At 39.0% G+C, this 19,807-nt stretch overlaps 2 protein-coding genes across 2 annotated transcripts in view; both read left to right on the top strand.

The window, feature by feature from the left end:
* The first annotated feature begins 2,930 nt into the window (after window positions 1–2,930).
* LOC115828109 (leukotriene B4 receptor 1-like) lies at window positions 2,931–3,827 on the top strand. Its single transcript, XM_030792018.1, has one exon. It carries the CDS (start codon window positions 2,931–2,933, stop codon window positions 3,825–3,827), a length of 897 nt encoding a protein of 298 aa, XP_030647878.1.
* A 2,287-nt stretch (window positions 3,828–6,114) lies between these two features.
* Window positions 6,115–19,807, top strand: part of nsmfb (NMDA receptor synaptonuclear signaling and neuronal migration factor b) — a 27,356-nt gene continuing 13,663 nt past the window's right edge. Inside the window, exons 1-5 of the mRNA XM_030791783.1 lie at window positions 6,115–6,185; window positions 15,384–15,445; window positions 15,917–16,573; window positions 16,968–17,040; window positions 18,893–18,898. Coding sequence (XP_030647643.1) covers window positions 6,115–6,185; window positions 15,384–15,445; window positions 15,917–16,573; window positions 16,968–17,040; window positions 18,893–18,898 — 869 coding nt within the window. The remainder of the gene's footprint in view (window positions 6,186–15,383; window positions 15,446–15,916; window positions 16,574–16,967; window positions 17,041–18,892; window positions 18,899–19,807) is intronic.

Here is a 19,807-nt window from a genome sequence, read left to right as displayed (position 1 = left end):
TCCTCACTGTCAGCTTGGCACTTGTGAAAACGTAGCACATATGTTGTGTCAGTTGCAAAGATGATGTACGTTTCCTCCAACATTGTGACTAACAGCAGAAACTGTGTATAGATAAATTATGCGTGCATAGGTTGTCTACATCTTATAATTCGATGTGAGTCATTTTAGTAGCAAGTTGACTGTAAAGTACGATACTGTTAAAACGGAGTTAAGGAACTAGTGTGAGTTTTATATTGAGCCGGACAACTGCATTATTCATTACACTTTCTAGAATACTTTGTACGCTGGATACCACAGAAGACATAATGCTAGAATGCTATTGGAAAACATGCTTTGTCATATATAGGAAATATATAAAAAATGTGTTACTCAGCACTTCATGAGAACTCTCTAGCATTCTGTAAGCTCAGCAACTGATGGGTGGAGATGTAAAAGACAATTCTTTTGACCTTCAGTAGCACAATGACCCAAAAAGTACCTCAATACTATAGAAGACATAATGTTAGATAACTGTTGGAAAACATGCTTTGTCATACATAGGAAATTTCTAAAAAATGTGTTACTCAGCACTTCATGAGAACTCTCTAGGATTCTGTCAGCTCAGCTACTGATGGGGTGGAGATGTAAAAGACATTTCTTTTGACCTTCAGTAGCACAATGACCCAAAATGCTCCTCGATGTGTTTTTTTCCCCCTGTATGTCTTCAAAATATACAAAATATATATTTAATCTGTGGTCATTCCATGTACTCTTAAAATGTTTTGTTACTAATTTATGTATTTATTTACATGTTGTAAGCTAGCTAGATATTAATAATTTGTTGCTTGGATTTCTCATGTGGTGATGATTAAACCCTTATGTGCTGAATAATGCAACATTTCATAACCACTTATCATAGATAATCTTTAAGATAGTCATTATTGATTGTCTTAAAATCTATATAGGTCTGTCTCTCTAAAAAAATACAGGGTTAAAATTTTATTGAAAAATGAAATAGCTTTAAGATTTGAAATGATATAGTTCTTGTCAGAACACTGTGAGACATTTGACTTAGCAGTAAGCGAATGCATTGTGTACCAGATGTACCACACAAAAACACACACACACACACACACATATACAGTCATGTGTGCTCTGATACACACACATCCTAAATCCAACAGAGAGGGAAACAGGGAAGTGACCAGTAAAGGTGTGAAGCTGGCAAAACTATCAAAACCCACCACATAGACACTTGCTCAAATAACTGATCAATAAACCAAATAAAATAGTTTGAAGGAGAACACATTTGTTACAGTAGATTTTTATGCAACAAAATGATTTTTATGTTAAAGTCTGCCAAACGCATAAAAAATATTCATTATGCACTTACACAAGCATAATGTTGAAAGGGTAAAGGGGGAAAAAAAAATACAGGATTTCCTCACTGTCAGCTTGGCACTTGTGAAAACGTGGCACATATGTTGTGTCAGTTGCAAAGATGATGTACGTTTCCTCCAACATTGTGACTAACAGCAGAAACTGTGTATAGATAAAGTATGCGTGCATAGGTTGTCTACATTCTATAATTCGATGTGAGTCATTTTAGTAGCAAGTTGACTGTAAAGTACAATGCTGTTAAAATGGAGTTCAGGAACTAGTGTGAGTTTTATATTGAGTCGGGCAACTGCATTATTCATTACACTTTCTAGAATACTTTGTACGCTGGATACCATAGAAGACATAATGCTAGAATGCTATTGGAAAACATGCTTTGTCATAAATATGAAATTTTCTAAAAAAAAAAAAAAGTGTTACTCAGCACTTCATGAGAACTCTCTAGCATTCTGTCAGCTCAGCACCTGATGGAGTGGAGATGTAAAAGACATTTCTTTTGACCTTCAGTAGCACAATGACCCAAAAAGTTCCTCAATGTGTTTTTTTCCCCCGTATGTCTTAAAATATATAAAATATATATTTAATCCGTGGACATTCCATGTACTCTCAAAATGTTTTGTTACTAATTTATTTATTTATTTGTTTGTTTGTTTGTAAGTTTGTGGTGATGATTAAACCCTTATGTGCTGAATAATGCAACATTTCATAACCACTTATCATAGATAATCTTTAAGATAGTCATTATTGATTGTTTTAAAATCTATGTAGGTCTGTCTCTCTAAAAAATACACGTTTAAAATTTTATTGAAAAATGACAGAGTTTTAAAATTTTAAATGATATAGTTCTTGTCAGAACACTGTGAGACATTTGACTTAGCAGTAAGCGAATGCAGTGTGTACCAGATGTACCACACAAAAACACACACACACACACACAAATATACAGTCATGTGTGCTCTGATACACACACATCCTAAATCCAACAGAGAGGGAAACAGGGAAGTGACCAGTAAAGGTGTGAAGCTGGCAAAACTATCAAAACCCACCACATAGACACTTGCTCAAATAACTGATCAATAAACCAAATAAAATAGTTTGAAGGAGAACACATTTGTTACAGTAGATTTTTATGCAACAAAATGATTTTTATGTTAAAGTCTGCCAAACGCATAATAAATATTCATTATGCACTTACATCTTTTTAAAAATATAGTTAACATCTAAAATTAATGACCAGTATTACTTTTAATGTTCACCTTTTATTCACATCTTAGTCATTTTGCAAATACGTATTGCATACAATGTAAAGCATGCAAAAAGAGACAAATAAACATACTTTCAATGTTCAAATCTTTTTGTTCGGTCAAAAACACTGAGATAAAAACTGCAACCAATTTTAAATGACAGCAGTGGCACCCAGAAGTTCACCTTAAATCCAGGAAATAATTTTTTTTTCTTGTAGTGTGGTCTGTGCTAGTTTCCGTGCAAATCATCAAACCTCAGAGTCATCATTTGCCGTGAAGCTGTTGCTGATCGGAGGGTGACTGGTCAAGATGCAGCACTATAACAATACCAACAACTCCATTCCTTACCGTGCAACACCAGAGAATGTAGCCATCAGTGCTGTTTTGGGGCTTTGCTTTGGTCTGGGTATCCCTGGTAACCTGGCTGTACTGGTGGTGGTTGGTCAACGTCTCAAAAATGGAAACTTTACCTTAAAGGTGATGTTTAGCTTGGCTATATCAGATCTTCTGACGTTGCTTTCCTTGCCTTTGTGGATCAAAGCATTGCTCCATGGTTGGATCTTTGGTTTGGTTCTCTGCAAGATGATTTCCTACCTGGTCTATTGGGGCATCTATAGCAGCGTGTTGGGTGTCACTCTGCTTAGTGTCCATCGGTACCTGCAAGTACTTTATTCTCGGAAATGGTCCAAGCTTGGACGTAAGGGAGAATTAATGCTTTTAATTGGAGTGTGGATTCTAAGTGGAGTTTTATCCTCTTACAGTCTCTTTCAACGCCAGGTAACATTCCAAGACAGAGATAAATTACTCCACTGTGACATGAAATACAAGGACGATGGAGAAAGAGTTCGCATATTGGTCCTGGAAACTGTTTCACTTTTTGTTGTTCCATTCTCTATCCTTGCCTTTTCCTATTTTACCCTCAACAGAAAGGTGAGTCACATGGTTTTATTCCGCAGTAAGAGGATGACCAAACTGGTAGCTAGGATTGTGCTGGTTTTCTTTCTCCTCTGGATTCCTGTTCACATAAACAATGTTCTTATGATTGCTGCAGCCTTGAGGAAGTCTGACAGACTGCTGAGCTTCACAAAGATCCTCGCGGGATTGTTTGGAGCATTGACTTTCATTAATAGTTGTGTTAACCCGTTTCTGTACGCTTTCTCCGCTCAAGTGCTCCGCAGGCAGACACCCATGGGGGAGAGTACGTAAATTTGTCCAGACTGTTGGGATTTTATTTTACTGCTTCCTGTCAGCGTTCGTGCAAATTAACGACCAGCTATAGTTTCAAAATTGCAACATTTGCCATAAGTAAACACGCACTTATTTTCACCTTGAGTTTTGAATTTTCATTCTGAGTGTGATAACGATCAGTGTGGTTTATATACACCAGGTTTTACTGTCTTGGAAAATACTTTTAATAGCTGTAGCATTGTATATTTCTTACTTGTGATCTGAACAGTTGTTACTTTATTGCCGATGTTTCACTTCATAAATACTATTTAATGTAAATATTTCCATTTAATCACCTGTCAATGTTTATAGATAATGTCTTTGGATATTATGCAACAGTTGAGCCACAAACAAGACATATTTACCCTATGTTTGGCACAAACATTAGTATCTGTTATAACTGATCATTTTTTCTTTGGTTGTTTTCATGTACTTATATTTTTATTCATTAATGAGTAACTGTGATAATGTAATCTCAACATAATTTAAGCTCATGTATTAAAGGAAGTGCAATTCACTGTATTTTTTTTTTTTTTTGGCCCTCTGATGACAAAAATGAAAACAGTTTTATGTGGTACCACTGACCTTAACATGGTAAAACAATATTCAGCAAAAATAAAACCATATCATCATTATTTCTGAAATAAAAGTAACACCTGCCCAATACCGATAATTCACAATAAATCAAAAATACTATGACAAGAAAAAAATATGTACTTTTTTCCTTTTTACTAATTTATGGTATCTTCCCTTGACTCGGTAGAGTGTGTTTGAAATATAGATGCTTTCCACCAGTGGCTGATTTTTCATGAGCATGTATCATGACTCATTTCTGGCATTGCAGGCCAAACCACATCCTGACTGCACTTGACAAACCTTATCACATGCATACAGTAGCCATGGCCAGGAGGCTCCTTCTCTGCCTCAGAAATGGCTGAAATCCAAGCCCTAAGACAACACGAAACTAGGGTAAAAAAAAAAAAAATCAACTTAATTTTATTTTGAGTGCATTAAGAATTTTCTTCTTTTCTTTCTTTCTTTCTTTGTTTCTGGATATCAGTTGAGGGACATCACAATATGTTGATGTTTTGAGTTTAAAGCCCAGTGTTCACAGTTTACATCCCTCAGTGTCCAGAGATTTTGTATTTGGGTGTATATGATTTTGTTTGTGACTGTTATATGCGGTCACAACCCACTGCTGGTGACATAAACTTTTTTGTCTTAACGTTACATTGCTGATAAGATCTTGACCAGAGTGGATGAGGTTCCTGTGTGAGAAGTCATCTTCCACCACAGATGTTAAGAAAAAGAATAAGAGAAGATGCGGCTGAGAATAAACACATACAGGAAACACAGAAACTCTGGTCAATAAAGATAAAGGGACAAAGGTACACACTGAAAATACAGTAGGCAACAGTGCCAAACGGTCTTGAAGTGGATTTAATCATCTAATTTATTTTGCCTTACCCATGCCAAAACAAATCAACAACTAAATAAAAAGAACATTCTGTGCATATCTTAAGCATTACAACTGTGCACCTCTGCAGAATGGATTTTCTCAAGCAGGCCTGATGTGTATAAGAGTGTAAGGTGTGTACGATGTCTAAATAGATTTACATTTCAGGTTTTTCAGCTACTTAGTCCATGCTATTTGACAGACACTTTCATTAATGGGACTCCCTGAATATCATCTTAGTTAAATAATTGGGCAAGAACAGAGGGTTTGTTGTGATGTGTTTATAAGGCCAACCCATCACTTTTGCCCACTTCTGTTCATTTTAACCTTCTCATTGAAATGAAGTCACTTTGAGAATGAGCAAGTTGACTTTCCTTATTTGGCACTAGTTTCCTTCCTGTCCTGTGTCGTTTTCCTTGGATGAGCGTGGGGAGGGAGGGAGAGAGAGAGAGAGAGAGAGAGAGAGAGAGAGAGAGAGAGAGAGAGAGAGAGAGAGAGAGAGAGAGAGAGAGAGAGAGAGAGCATTTCACTCTCAGCATAGCCGTGGTCGTCTCTCCATCATATACAGAGTGCAGCTGTACTGTTACACTACATCACGGCGCCGAAAATGTCTACACGTGGAACAGAAAAGACTTAACATGCGCACTTGATCGTAACACTTCGATGCGGAGATAACAGAAGGAGCGCTTACTATCCCTCCTCTTCTACGTGGACGATTATTTTATACTTATAGTGTGTATTTCTCTCTTCTTCTGTAGAACTGACGAGTGGAATGCGCTATTTTTGTTCCTGTGCTGTTTCCTCTTCAGCATGGGAACTGCCGTGTCTAAGAGGAAGAATTTAAGAAATGACGCGATGTCTTCGGTTGCCGCAAAAGTTAGGTGAGTGCCCTCGAGCGCTCTAGTTGCTGGCTTATGAGTATATCGCGCTCGTCCGCTCTTGGTCAATGATATGCGAGCGAGATGCAGACACTAGCTGTTCAATGAACTATTATACTTATTTATTGTTACCATCACATGTATTCCATAAACCATCGTTTACGTTTTTGGACAACAAGCACTACCGAGAACTGCGATTTGTGAAACAGTGCTGACTGAGTGGTAACGAAAGACTTATTGTCGGTGTCATCTGCGTAACTAAAGATTTGTCTTGTTTAATTGACTCGGTATGGGACAGGTAGCTTTGTTTGGTATTTTTATGTGAAACTATTCACCTTTTATGCTGCGATATGGTGTCGAAGTGTTACAAAGAATAACTAGTTTTACATGATACACACTGCACTGCTACCAGGCTCAACCTCTGGTCCCCCTAATTAGGCTACGGCATTACTGGTGCAAAGAGTAGTCGTGGTTGTACGTTTGACATCGCTCGTTCGTTTGGAATGTTCTGGGTTGTGGAACCCTACCTGCAGTGTCTTAGCAGCAATTCACTGCACAAAAGAAGTATAACTGGGCAAGAATAGTCAAAAATACAAGTGGGGTAGAACTGTACACTTTACTTACAAAGGGAGAGCGAGAGAGAGAGAGAGAGAGAGAGAGAGAGAGAGAGAGAGAGAGAGATTGTAAAAATGTAAAATGACCACATGTAGAAAAAGCCATGTATGCACCATAATACAATATATGTATGCTATATCTCTTATATCATCTTGCTGTGACTGTGTGATTCTCTCAGCAGCCAAACATTTTTATTTTTATTTTTATTTTTATTGACTCTGACTCTTTCACAATAGGCTCTGTTATCTACACTTAACTTACATTTCATCAGCAGGAGAGGAAGAGGGATGCTGATTAAATTTCTCAGGTCTGTTAAAAATCATTTGGCAAAGAACTTTTCAAAAGCAAATGCTTTTAGACTATCTAAAAGGAAAATGTATCCAATTATATCATTGCCATGCAAACCATTTCGAAATGGAGTCGATCTTTCCATCTTAATGCGATATGCTGGCTCAAAGTCAATAAATCTGTAAACTGCCTCTCTCTCTCTCTGTCTCCCTCTCCTCCCTAAATCTAAATTTTATCAGGATTTACTTTAGATTGCTGTTCAGTTATATTCTTTGGAGAGAGACCTGTTTGGGTGTGTTCTAAATAGCGATAGTACATCCCAGTTTGACTGGGACAAAAAATAGTGGCTTGGTCTTAGTTCTATGGTGAGAATAGGAACCTTGTGTGTCAGGTTACTTTCTTAATCTGCTCTAATCCTTTCCTCCTTTGCAAAGACTAAATTCACTCTCATTCTCTTTGTCAACCACAAGAGGAGGCTTAGCATTTCTGACACTTGTGGCATCCATTCAAAAGACATCTCAGGCTACATTTAACCACCTTAAGTCCTCCAGCATCATCAGATATCTCAGATACTTTACCAGCAGGGGTGCTCCTATCTTGCCATCTCTTATTCTCAGTGTTCTCTCTGATTAAGGCTAGGACTATTCTTAGAAAGCAAACACACGTACCTTCTCAAAAGCGTTCCTCAGGGGGTTCTAGAATGTTTTTTTTTTTTAAAATCACAAGGAATGAAACATTTAGTTACATTTACTTATAAAGAGGCTTTAACAGAGCAGTTATCAGATTCTAATAGACAAGCTAGCTTCATCTTAAAATATAGGAGATGCACGATTCATTTTAACTGTGAAATCACTTCTGCATATGCAGTCCAACATTGCATATAATACATAACAATTAATTAAATATTTATTCAAAGTGTTTAAATTGAACCATCAGGAAACCGTTCTTAAATAGCCATAAAGTGGGCTGTAATCCTGGTTTCTGTGTTCTTCTCTGAAAATTTGTGTAGGCTTTCAGTTATTCAGAAGGTGAACCATTGTGGAATTCTTGCTCAAAAAGCATGCAAAACAACATGAAGAATGAAGAAAGACAACGACCATCTTCTCTGTATAATTCAACTCTATGGTACTCAGTAGAATCAGAGTCATTGAGAGATGGTATTCACCTGAAGCAGCAGAAATAGCATGCTGAGTTAGCATGCAATTTGTAAGTTTATTTAGCTCTGCAAATAACCATTTAACTTATATTGTGTTTACTTCATAACTGGTGTCAGCACTTAATACTGTGTTTGTATTGGTAATTTTCATTTGATCAGCTGGGCTCATATTGCTGGCCAATAAAATTCTGTACAGAAGCATTGAAGTTGTAGCATTGTGTACATAGCACTTAGCTTTGGAAATTTGTGCTTGCAGGAACTTGCACTTATGTTGTTAAGCTAGTAACCATGTTAATAAGTGAAACAAGTTCTTAGCTGAACTACAGATGACATGAACTAATTTTAAGTTTAAAAAAAAAACACCTATAATACTACATATGCCCATTGGACACTGTAGGATAAATCTCTTGGCATGTCTACTTGAAGGTTTACAAATTTAAACATGACTGGTTTGAGTCTTTGGCTCGCAGGTGTCCTCAGGCATGTAGCTGTGTACAGTTAATAATAGACTATCCATGAGCCAGAGAGACAGGGAACAGTTAGTCCCATTAAAATAAGACAAATGTATTTCTTTTATGCAATGTATACTGTACACAGGGAGAAAACTCATGTAATTCCCAGGTGATTTTGAAACATCCTCTGAATTTCTGAGGAGCTGGTATAACTAGATGTAAAGACTGTATATTGCACAGTTCTGGACCCGTTTCCATGGAGCAGCATTTGATGGCATATAAGTGTTTTGCAGTGTTCATGTTCAAATCTTCAGCCACACACATGAACTGTGTTGCCCAGTTACAGATGCTCTTTGAATTTGTGTGTTGTTAGTGAACTACAGCAATGTCATTGCCACTCGACGTATTGGTCTTAGAGCGATCCTTATTCGGTTAGCTTGAATTGACTGAGAGAAAGACGTCTGTGTCTTGAATTTCACGACTGCTTATTCTGAAATTAAAACAGGTCCAAGGTACAGCTTGTAGTTGCTAAACACACATTACGCAGCAGGAACCAAATCTCAATGCCATCTGAACCACAGTCTAACACAGAGAAAACATGGGCTAGACAGATAAGCTGCATCCAGCCCAGAAAGATTTCTCTGTGGTTCTGGTTCACTAGTTAGAAACCAGCTATAATGATTATAATCACTGTCTAAACCTGCTGAGCTGAGAGGCTAAGAACAGAGTGATTCTCATGAGAAGTATAATTACTGCAATAGCACTATTGTTCTGTGGCTATTGGGTGTGCACCAGAGGTGATGCCATGAGATCAGGACCTCATAATGCCTCCTATGGCAGACATACCACAGTAGCAGTTTTTATTAAATTTCACAGTATGATCTCTCTCTCTCTTTCTCCCCACCCTCTCTCTTTTTCTTTTTTAGTCATGTTTTTATAACACTGTTGTATTTATTTTGTGATAATTTAACAAAGCAGTTGAATGCACACTGTATCACTTGAACTGAATGTAAATGAAACTTAAGTCATATTGTAATCTGTTTTAGTTAAACTTCTCCCGTGAAACTCTTTACCCATGGAACCTGTACATCCAGTCAATATTAGTACAACTGACAAGATCAATCATTTCTGTGTCTTAAGTGTGTGGTATGTAATAGCTATGTAAGAACTTAATGAGAGCAGGTAAGCAACGATTTTTGAGTAATTTATGAAGGAATAGTACCTTGTTAACTTGCTTTATTGTAAGTTATGTAATCTATTGTGTGTACGTTATCTATTGTATCTGTTGTATTGTAGCAATTTAGCAATGCCGCATAGGCACAATATTAAAAAAATTGACAGTTCTGCAATTAGTTTCCAAGTAGGAGGAAATTCACAGTTACACAATCCTACCAGACTTGAACACACAATATAAGTAAAATAAGGATATTTCTAGTCCCCCAGTGTGTGGGTTGTTAAAACATATAAATGATTTTTGGGAAAGGAGAGAATTTGGAAAGGAGTCAAGAGACTGATGAAATACATAAATAGATAGAGAGAGAGAAAGAAAGAAAGAAAGAAAGAAAGAGAGAGAACCCTTTTTGTGTTTGGTAGTTCAACATGTATTGACACAATTACTAAATTACAAAAGGAGCCATAACATAGACCGAGAAAGACTGAGAAAACAGCATTGGAGAAGAGAAAAGAAAAGAAGTGTGGAAGAACAGGCACACAGTAGCTTTGAGAAAGGGGTCATGCCGTACATCCCCAGGACAAAGTGTGCTGTCGTTTTCCAAATTAACCCCAACACAGTAAAGCTTTTCCACTAAGACACCCAGAGCAGAAAGAACACTCTCTCCTTGGTAATCTCTGTATAACTGTGCGCACACATGTGGGCTGAACAGGACTTTAAAAGCCCCAGGATGTTCATGTGTCTCCTTTTCATGTGTCATGTGTGTTAGCATTATGATATTTTGCACATACAGTTGCTGAAGTTCATTAATCCCCCGGGGCGGTTCGTGTTTAGACTATACATCTATGGGATGCAAACACATGCGTTTGCTCATCCAGCGTGTACTTAGTCTCCTTTAGCTGAAAAGAAGGCATCTTGGAAATGCAGCAAATGCTGTGCAGTTGAGTAAAAAAAAAACAACACACACACACGCACTCATTTATAAACCCCCTCCACATTTATCCGTTTCTAATGTGCCTTCCTCTTCCCCCTCTTTCTATTTTCATCCTTGCCGCATCTTCTCTGTGTTACTTCCTGTTTCCTCCCCTGTCTCTTTCTTCATCCCACTCTTTCGTCCCTTTTTTAACCCCCCCCCCCCAACATGCACACATACACACACACACACACACACACATTCCTTTCTCTCTTTTTCTCTCTCTTTTTGTCACATGGCCAGAAACATGCAGGATATTCCCAGAGGCCCAATACAAGCTACACACTACACACTCTCTCAGCCAGACAACACTAAAGAGAGGCAGAGAGAGAGAGAGAGAGAGAGAGAGAGAGAAAGACCAGGTAGAAGTGAGCCTCTTTTATCCCACACAGCTCATCTTTTATGTATTATTCATGTTTTGAAGAAAGAAGGGAAGAAAGAAAAAGAGAAAGACAAACAGTGTCTTAGTGTTAATACAGGATAATAGCTTTATTCTTGTGCAGCTTACAAGGGAGTAGTTTAATGCAACTGGAGCACAACACATCAAAGCCAGAAAAACAGAGGGATCAATAGAGATTACAAAATGTAGGTATCTCGTCAGTTTCTCTGTATTAGATTTGTTCTGTATTTCATGTTATTTAATTTTGATGTGAATGTCTTCATTTATTTACTGCTTGCTTCCTCTGAGCCTACAGGTCTTGCATTTATGCGAGTGTTCATGTTTATGGTTCAGTTCCCAAAATCAGTGATTTCCTGTTTTAACCCATTAGTTCCTTGGGCCTTTGCGTTTTGTCCCTCTATGAGGCATGTAGGTCTTTTGGCAGGTGTTTTTCCATGTTTTTTCCTTTTTTTTAAAAAAAAAAATGCTGTCTTTTTGAGGTTTAGACAGGGCAAAGAGGGAGGAGAGATAAGAAAAGGGGAGGATCTGCTCCTTTTACAATCTGTTAGTGAAGTTTTTACAGTAGAGAGGGAGAGGCACGTGCGACCCTGTATTTAATTATTGAGAGTGTCGACGCAGGCGAGTATGGACACACACCAACAACAGAGCAATTCCATTCCACAGCCTCCCCAGGGATCTGCCGAGACAGCCCCTGGATGCGGCTTGGCACATGTGTGTGTGCATGCACATGTGTGTGTGTGTGTGTGTGTGTATATGTGTGTCTCTGGGTTGAAATGACAGAGATTGCTTGCTTGTCTGTGTGTGTGTGTGTGTGTGTTTGTGTGTCTCTGGGTTGAAATGGTAGAGATTGCTTGTTTGTCCATTTGTGTGTGTGTGTGTGTGTTTGTGTGTCTCTGGGTTGAAATGGCAGATATTGCTTGTTTGTCTATTTGTGTGTGTGTGTGTGTGTGTGTGTGTGTGTGTGTGTGAAAGAAATGGAGACATAGAGAGGTGTCTATGCGATGTATGTATTGTGTGTATGTGGGTGTAGGTGTGTGTGTGATTTAGTGTTAATCAACACTGTGTGTGTGTGTGTGTGCGTGTGTGCGCGCATGAGGTAATTTGCCTCCAGGAGAAATGTTTGTGTGTGGGAAAGTATTATCATCAACAGTGACTGTATGAGAGAGAAGCTGAGTAAGACAGATTGCATATATATTTTTCCTCTTTATTTGTAAGGGAGTGTGCTATGAAGCAGTACAGAAAGCAATTCGTTTGGCATTATGTGTAACCAGAAGATGATGAACTGAAAAATATGATCTGAATTTTAGAAATACCTTTGAGATACTGTGATACATCGCAAGGACCAACAATATTCCATATGCAATAATGATATACATTACTTATAAGGACACCTCGTTTGTCAAAACATATGGATACACCTATGCCATGTCATTCCAACAACATTCTTAGAGCTTATACACAGGGTATATTGGAGATTTGTTGTATATTGATGATGCAATGCTTGTGGTAGGAGGAGAAATTTCTACCCCCCATTCTCTCTCTCTCTCACTCTCACTCTCACTCACTCACTCTCTCACACACACACACACACACACACACATATAGTAAGTGCTAGTAAACAAAACTTTTGAGGAAATAAAAAAAATGGAGCCAGAAAGGGTTGTGACATCATTTTTAGGCCATATCAGAAATTTTAGATATTCTAGTGTTTTTAGTGATATAAGAATCATATGATCTGCCCAACTGGGGCAGTACAGGGAGGAAAAGAGAATCTCAACATTATGTGGATGTGTTCACAGGATACGACATTATGTGAATAAATTTAGAGGACATGTTGCTATGGAAGCCTAGAGATGACATTTTTTCATTCCACATGATCAGTCATGTGTCACAGGACATTTGAAAAGACATTAAAAGTTTGTCAGTTGAGACTGCTATAGAGAGGTAGTTTTAATTAACCACACCAGTAGATAGTTTAGTTTAGAGGAATTTACTTAGATAAGCAGCTTGCATTGCTGCATAGCTAGCTGCTTGAGTACCACACATATTTGTTGCCTAATTGCTACTCATTTTTATTGAAATCCTTTTTGTTTTTTAATGTTTTATTGAGCACAGGTACAAATATTGATAAAACAACAGAATGTGATCAGTTCAAACAAAGTTTTGTGATAAATGAAAAAAAACCCAAAAAAACCCCACCAGTCTAGGGACATTTGTTTAGATGAATTCTGGTGTCATTTTCATGTAGTTTAAATCCCTGGCAAAGCATCACTTTATCATGTCCTCTAGGCTTCCCCCGACCGTGACTTATCCCGTCACTGTATGGGTTTCTGGTAGACTGTCAGGAGAACAGTGAGTGAGCAAGTGCCCCTGGAATACACTTTGAGTTTGTCCGAGAGCCGATATAAACCATCTGACGTCCAAAGTGAAAAAACTCAGAGTATGTATTGATCTTATGCTGACTACGTGGCATGGTGTTATAAGATGTATTGTTACATTTGATGTTTAATAAGTTGATATTATTTTTGTGTTTGTTAGTCTCAGCACCTGTTTGTTCAGTGAACTGGGGTGACTCAGAAACTATTTTGTTTGGTTTTCAAAAATGGCTCAAAATGAGAGCCAATTTGCCATTAGCGCTATCATTAAAGGTTTGAGTCACCTCGTTGCCCATGGATTTCCAAGCGAGAGCAAGGCAGCCTTGTTATTCCAAGACGTTTGATGATGTCATCCAGCCTTAGGAGTGCATCCCCAATGCTTTGCCCTCTGAGGTGACCCTTGTATATGAGTCATGTCCATGTAGACAGTTGCTTCGACAGCGGTTAAATGTGAATCCTTCATTTATGGATGGAGTTTTCTCCACTTCTACTTTATCAAACAAACTTTTCTGTAAACAAAAGCAAGCATAATCCAGACTATAAAGTCTCTAAAAGTCTAAAACTCTGTCTAAAACTCTGTCAAAAATAAATTAAAACTTAGATCATATGCAGGAGTGTAGCACAGGTACATTTTTTTCATTCTAAATAATTTCACCTGCACATACAGCAGCAATAACCTAGTCGATACAAGCCTGCTTTGTTTTGTGGCATGGAACCTGTGGGAGTTTCTTAGTGTCTCAACTTTATTCTCTGATTTGCTCTTAACAGGGTTAAACTGGGGAGGATATGGGACATGATCCCTTTTCCTATGAAACGATTCGGTTTCAGTCATGGGTAATAGCACATGGCTGTGTTTTGTGAAAGGTTTGTTTTCTTTTGTGTTTGCTAAGTCAGCTAATTTTCTGCTGGAATGCTCTCTATGGTGTATGTGTCAAGGGTCTTGATGGCTTGCCTCTGCTATAGTAAGCAGTAACAGGGTGAGAGTTTATACAACAAGGGGCTCACGATGCTCTGTAATCATCGACCGGTTGAGTGTGTATTGAATTTAGGGAGTGTTTAAAACAGTTTTAAACCTACATTCCCAGTACCTCTTCTTCAGCTGCCCTAAGCTTGGGATAAAGTCATATTCAACCACTTAGCAAAGAGAGTTCTCACATCTTTTCCCATAGCTATTTTGTTTTTCTCTTTTTCCTTTCTTTCTTTCTTTCTTTTTTTTTTTTTAATAAAAAAAGAGATCAAAAGGATTCGTATGAAATTGGCTTGTGGTCATGTCTTGACTGTTGCTGCAAAATTTCCTCTGTCTATGTGCTAAAATGCTTGTAGTGTGATTTAGTCACAAAGAAAATGCTTTTGAGTGGTGTCTTTGACTGCAGCTGTTGTAGATGTTACTAGAGCAGAAAAGCAAACTGAGCATCTGAGAAACAGCAGTGAAGAGTGGCACCTAATAAATGAGTCATGCCCCACTTATGGCACACTATGAGAGTGACTCTGAAACACTGCCATGGTTTAAGTCATATAGCAGTACAGCTAGTCCACACTATAGTTTAACAATAATGTCTTTGTGACCTCCTGACTTTCTGTTAAAAATGGAGGTAAAGGAGTAGGAAGGTAGAGAAGAGGAGAGACTTCCAAGTCTTCTCACTTGTGTTTTATTTTAAGGGTTTTTTTTAAGAATTGTAGGCTATTGATAGTGTATTCGTAATGACTTGATGTTGATGATTCATTCTGTGTCTTGTGTGTGTGTGTGTGTGTGTGTTTTGTCTCTCTGCAGAGCAGCCAGAGCATTTGGAGAATATTTGTCACATACACATCCAGACAACCGCATCGGATCAGGTTAGACACACACACACACACACACACACACACACACACACACACAAGCTTTGTCCACTTTTCACTCTGTTTATAGTTCATTTAAGCTTCTTTGATCCTTTGTTTTATAGTTTTTGAAATGCTTGACTGACACGTATAAAATGCCGTCACTGTTCTTAAACTTTCATGCCAAGCACTGGCCATTAACTTTGCCCCCTGAATTGACTCTCCATTGTATTTGATCACAACCTTCTCATTTGGTTGTGCCTTCCATTTTTCTTTCATTAGGGAAGAGCATTTTTGGCTTTCTCGTATTCAAAGAACTCTTGCCAAATCGTTTAACTCTCTTTTCTCAATTTCTCATTGTCTCCCAACACTGCCTCCTGCCACTATCCACATCATGTGTCATTCTTTTTCTTCCTCCATCATTCTCTCTCTCTCTCTCTCTCTCTATCTGCTCTCTTCCCTGCTTCCATCTCTCTCTATCTCTAGATCATTTGTTGTCAAACACCTTCATAGGCCCTGAATCTGACTCTCCAGACATCCGTCGTCTCCACGACAACAATAGCATCCTCCGTCCAGTGCCCATACCCAAGCCCACCCAGGAACAGCCTCGTCCGGGCAGCCTGCCCCTCTCTTTGGCGTCCACCTCCAAACGTCGTCTCTCCGTGGAACGTAGCCTGTCCTCTGAAGATCAACACCACCAGCAACAGCAGCGTAAGTGCGGTCAGACCACCTCCGTCAAGCCAGCTCACGTTTACACCATCACCCGCGAGGGAGGCATGTTGGGGAACCGGGGGAGCGAGGAGAGCCTGGAGCTCGAGGTTCTGAAAAGTCGTGGCGACCGTCGGCGTGATAATGAACACCGTCGGGGCGGTGACCGTCGTCACGGCAACAGCGGCCACGCCCACAGCAGCCAGCCGCTTCAGAACTCAGGGAGCGCCCACAACATCCGTGGAGAGTGGGGTGGGAGGAGAAGTACGTCGAGGGAGGACTGCATGCCCAACTGTGGGAGCTGTGTCCGGCCGCCCTGTACGAGCCAACGTTCTCTCGACTTGGAGACTTCACCTCATAATGGGGCAGGCAAACAGCGGAAACAACTAGAAAGGATGTGCAGCGAGGACCGTGTGTCCTCTACTGAAGATCGAGGTAAGGAAATAGGCAGGGAGAGAGGGAAGGGGTGAGAAATGAGAGAAGAGAAGTTCTTCATCTTTTCTCCTGTGTGGCTGTGCTGGCTACCTCAGTTGTTGAAGATTTATCAAGTTGTGACTCAGCACAACTTCAGTCGAACCCTAAATCTTACTCTAGTCACATTCCATATTCATGTCCCCACCTCTCGATATCCATCTAAAAAGTGAAACCAAAAATATATAGCACCAACGTGTTTTGTCCCATAGCTTGAGTGATGTCCCACATTTGTAAGAAATGAGGAAACTGCTTTGTGGTGGTATGTTTGTGGTTTTCAAAGTTTACTTCTTTATTTGGTATTTTGTATGTTTTCCCCAATGCTAACCTTTTTTTTATATTACTTCCGTTTTTCCAGTGGACCAGTCGAACAGTTGGTTTCCCAAGGAGAACATGTTCAGTTTTCAGACTGCAACCACCACAATGCAAGCGTGAGTATGAAGCTCTTTTAAGAACCTGTGTCTGCTAGTGTTAAGGGGGGTGATGGGAGGACTGTTTAGACCCCCTCCTACCAGCACAGTGTGGGTGGACATTCTGGGAGGTGCTTTGAGTATGAGTGTCTTTGTGGTCCTCTCAGACCGAGGGTTCCTCTCAGTAGGATCTTCATTATTCCCTGAATGTAAAACCTCTTGTTCTTCTGACTGCTTAATTACCACCTGTCTGGAGGAGGAGGTAATTACTGCCCCCACACGCCTAATTCTGTGTGCCCATGTGTGTGTGCGTGTGCGCGTGCATGTGTGTGTGCGCGTGCATGTGTGTATGTGTGTGTGTGTATATGTATGTTGGTGTGCACATATGTGCATGTGGGAATAGAGCATTAGGTACTAGTGGATTACTAGTAATCTGGATTAAGTAATACGATCACAGAAATGAAGTACTTGTAACCAGTTCACGATACTTGAACATAAAAATGCATAATTTGATTACAGTTACTTGTGAGTCATGTACAATACATTTTAGAGTACTTTAGTGTATTTTGAGATAATAATCACTCATCAACATGTCTGCACATGCTAACACGCCACCATAATGGAGTAACGACCTAGTTGAAGTGCCCGATTGTACACTCAGTGCCTCTGACTATAAAATGTCACCATTAACCAACGGATTCAGGCAGACCAGATTCAGGAGTGCTTGTCTCGGCCCATTTTGTTTCACTCTCTATCCAAAAGGACATGACACATTTCAGATGCTAGAAAAATGTGGTTATTTTTACCTTACGCTAGCACAGAGGAGGAGCTGTAATTTGTGCAGACAGAAAGAACATATCCTGTCTACATTCTGGGATTAAACCTCAAATCTGACTAAACATTTGTAGGTACATGTCCTCTGCCGACTCATTCCCAGTAGTAGCTTTCAATTTTCTAGAAATTTAGCTAGCGTTAGATGAGCTTGACATGGAACACAAATATATTATGTTACGATGTGAATCTCTGTTAGCTTAGTTAAGTGAATCTAATTAGCTAAAATCAACAAACCAAGACTGGAAAGTCACTGAAGGTAAAAAAAAAAAAAAATGGTATTGGAATGGTATTATTTTAATGCATTTTAAAAGTTTTTTGCTCTCAGGTCAAACCTGTACATTTTGAAAAGATTTCAACGGTGTTACATGCATGTGGATCCTCTCTGTTATAAATGCTTGAAGTGACATCTGAACCCCTGCATATTTTTTAATCAGTATATAGGGCTTTTAGTCTAGATCCCCAAGCCCAAACATCCCAACTAGACACCGAAACCCCAGTTATTGAATCTGATGGTAATCCATTAGAAATCAGTTTAGACTGATTTTCTTGAGTAATTCAGCAGATTACAGTATAAATTATTTTAACCATGCAATTTAGAGTAATTATCTGATCATATCTCTACTTAATTTGCCAGGAGCTGTGTGTATATTTATAACCTCCTCTTCCTGTTTTGTACTCCTCCAAAGATGCCCTATATTCCACTTTTTCCTTACTCCACCTTTCTTCATGCTGAAATTCGTGTTACATTTCTCAGATTTAGTAGAACACAGCCTCTTAATCTTTAGTATAACACAGTATCTTAATCTGTAAAGGAATACAAAACATGGTCAGTGATCAGAAACCTGAGTGTAAACTATATTAACTAATGTCACATTGTCTCTTGACACCTTGTTAAAGTTTTTGTTTTCTTTTTGTCATATTTTTTGTTTGTTTTGTTTGGTTTTTTTTATTTTTGCGATTTAGAAGCCTTAAGTACTTAATTGTATTTCTTCCCCTCTCTCTCTCTGTCATGCTCCTTGTCTCTCTTTCGACCCTGAAGAATATCGTGAGTAACCCTTTTTGTCTTTTGCCCTGTCTTGGTGGAAGCAGTGAGTTTTCACCTCAAGGCCCATGTGCTTTGCATGTTTCTCTGTGCCAGGAACCTTACTCGTTTTGTCTGAACCTCTCGCCTCTTCACCCCTCTCTACGCTGGACCGAGTGTTTGAAGTTATTGAGCAAATATGTTTTCGGCAAATAGCCATCACCGTTCTTTAGTTAACAACACAAAACAAATCAGCTTCGCTACACTGTATTACTTTATATGGAACCCGTGATGAAAGGGCAAAGAGTAAGCACCTAGTAAAAAAAAAGCTCACAATAAACTCCTATACCTAAACATACTGCAGAAATCTCACAGTTGGATGTCAAGGTTGAGCTACCCCTGAAATCAATCAAACTTTCTGCACAGGTATAGCTTGAAAGGTGAGGTCTTTGTGATGTCATAAATAATGAAGATATCATCAATAATGTATTGATTTGCTGAAGTATGACTGAGCACTTAAAAAGAAATTTGCTTAGGTTATGTGAGGAATCAGCCTTAAAAAGTCAAAGTCAAGCGCCTTTGGAAAGTTAGGCATGCTGAACTCATTGGTTTTGAAACGCAGTAGCAGCGCGCGCGCACACACACACACACACACACACACACACACACACACACACACACACACACACACACACTTTTGTACAGCTGTATGTGATTAAACTCATCTCTTGAGGACATGTAAATGATTCTGACACTGCTTGTCAATCATAATAGCCCCTGTCATTCTGTCAAAGACTAGACTAGGCTTACACACAAACTCACACACACGCACACACACACAAATACATGTGCTCAGATACTCACATACAGACAAAGACACAGACAGACTCACACACACACACATACACACGCACACACACACACACACACACA

Source organism: Chanos chanos, chromosome 14, assembly GCF_902362185.1.
Source record: "Chanos chanos chromosome 14, fChaCha1.1, whole genome shotgun sequence".
Lineage (NCBI taxonomy): Eukaryota > Metazoa > Chordata > Actinopteri > Gonorynchiformes > Chanidae > Chanos > Chanos chanos.
Note: the sequence above shows the minus strand (reverse complement) of the source record. Positions and strands in the feature narration are given on the sequence as shown.

Bases quoted from the DNA above. Each gene is read 5' to 3' on its own strand.
- LOC115828109 (XM_030792018.1), top strand. From the start codon at position 2,931: ATGCAGCACTATAACAATACCAACAACTCCATTCCTTACCGTGCAACA.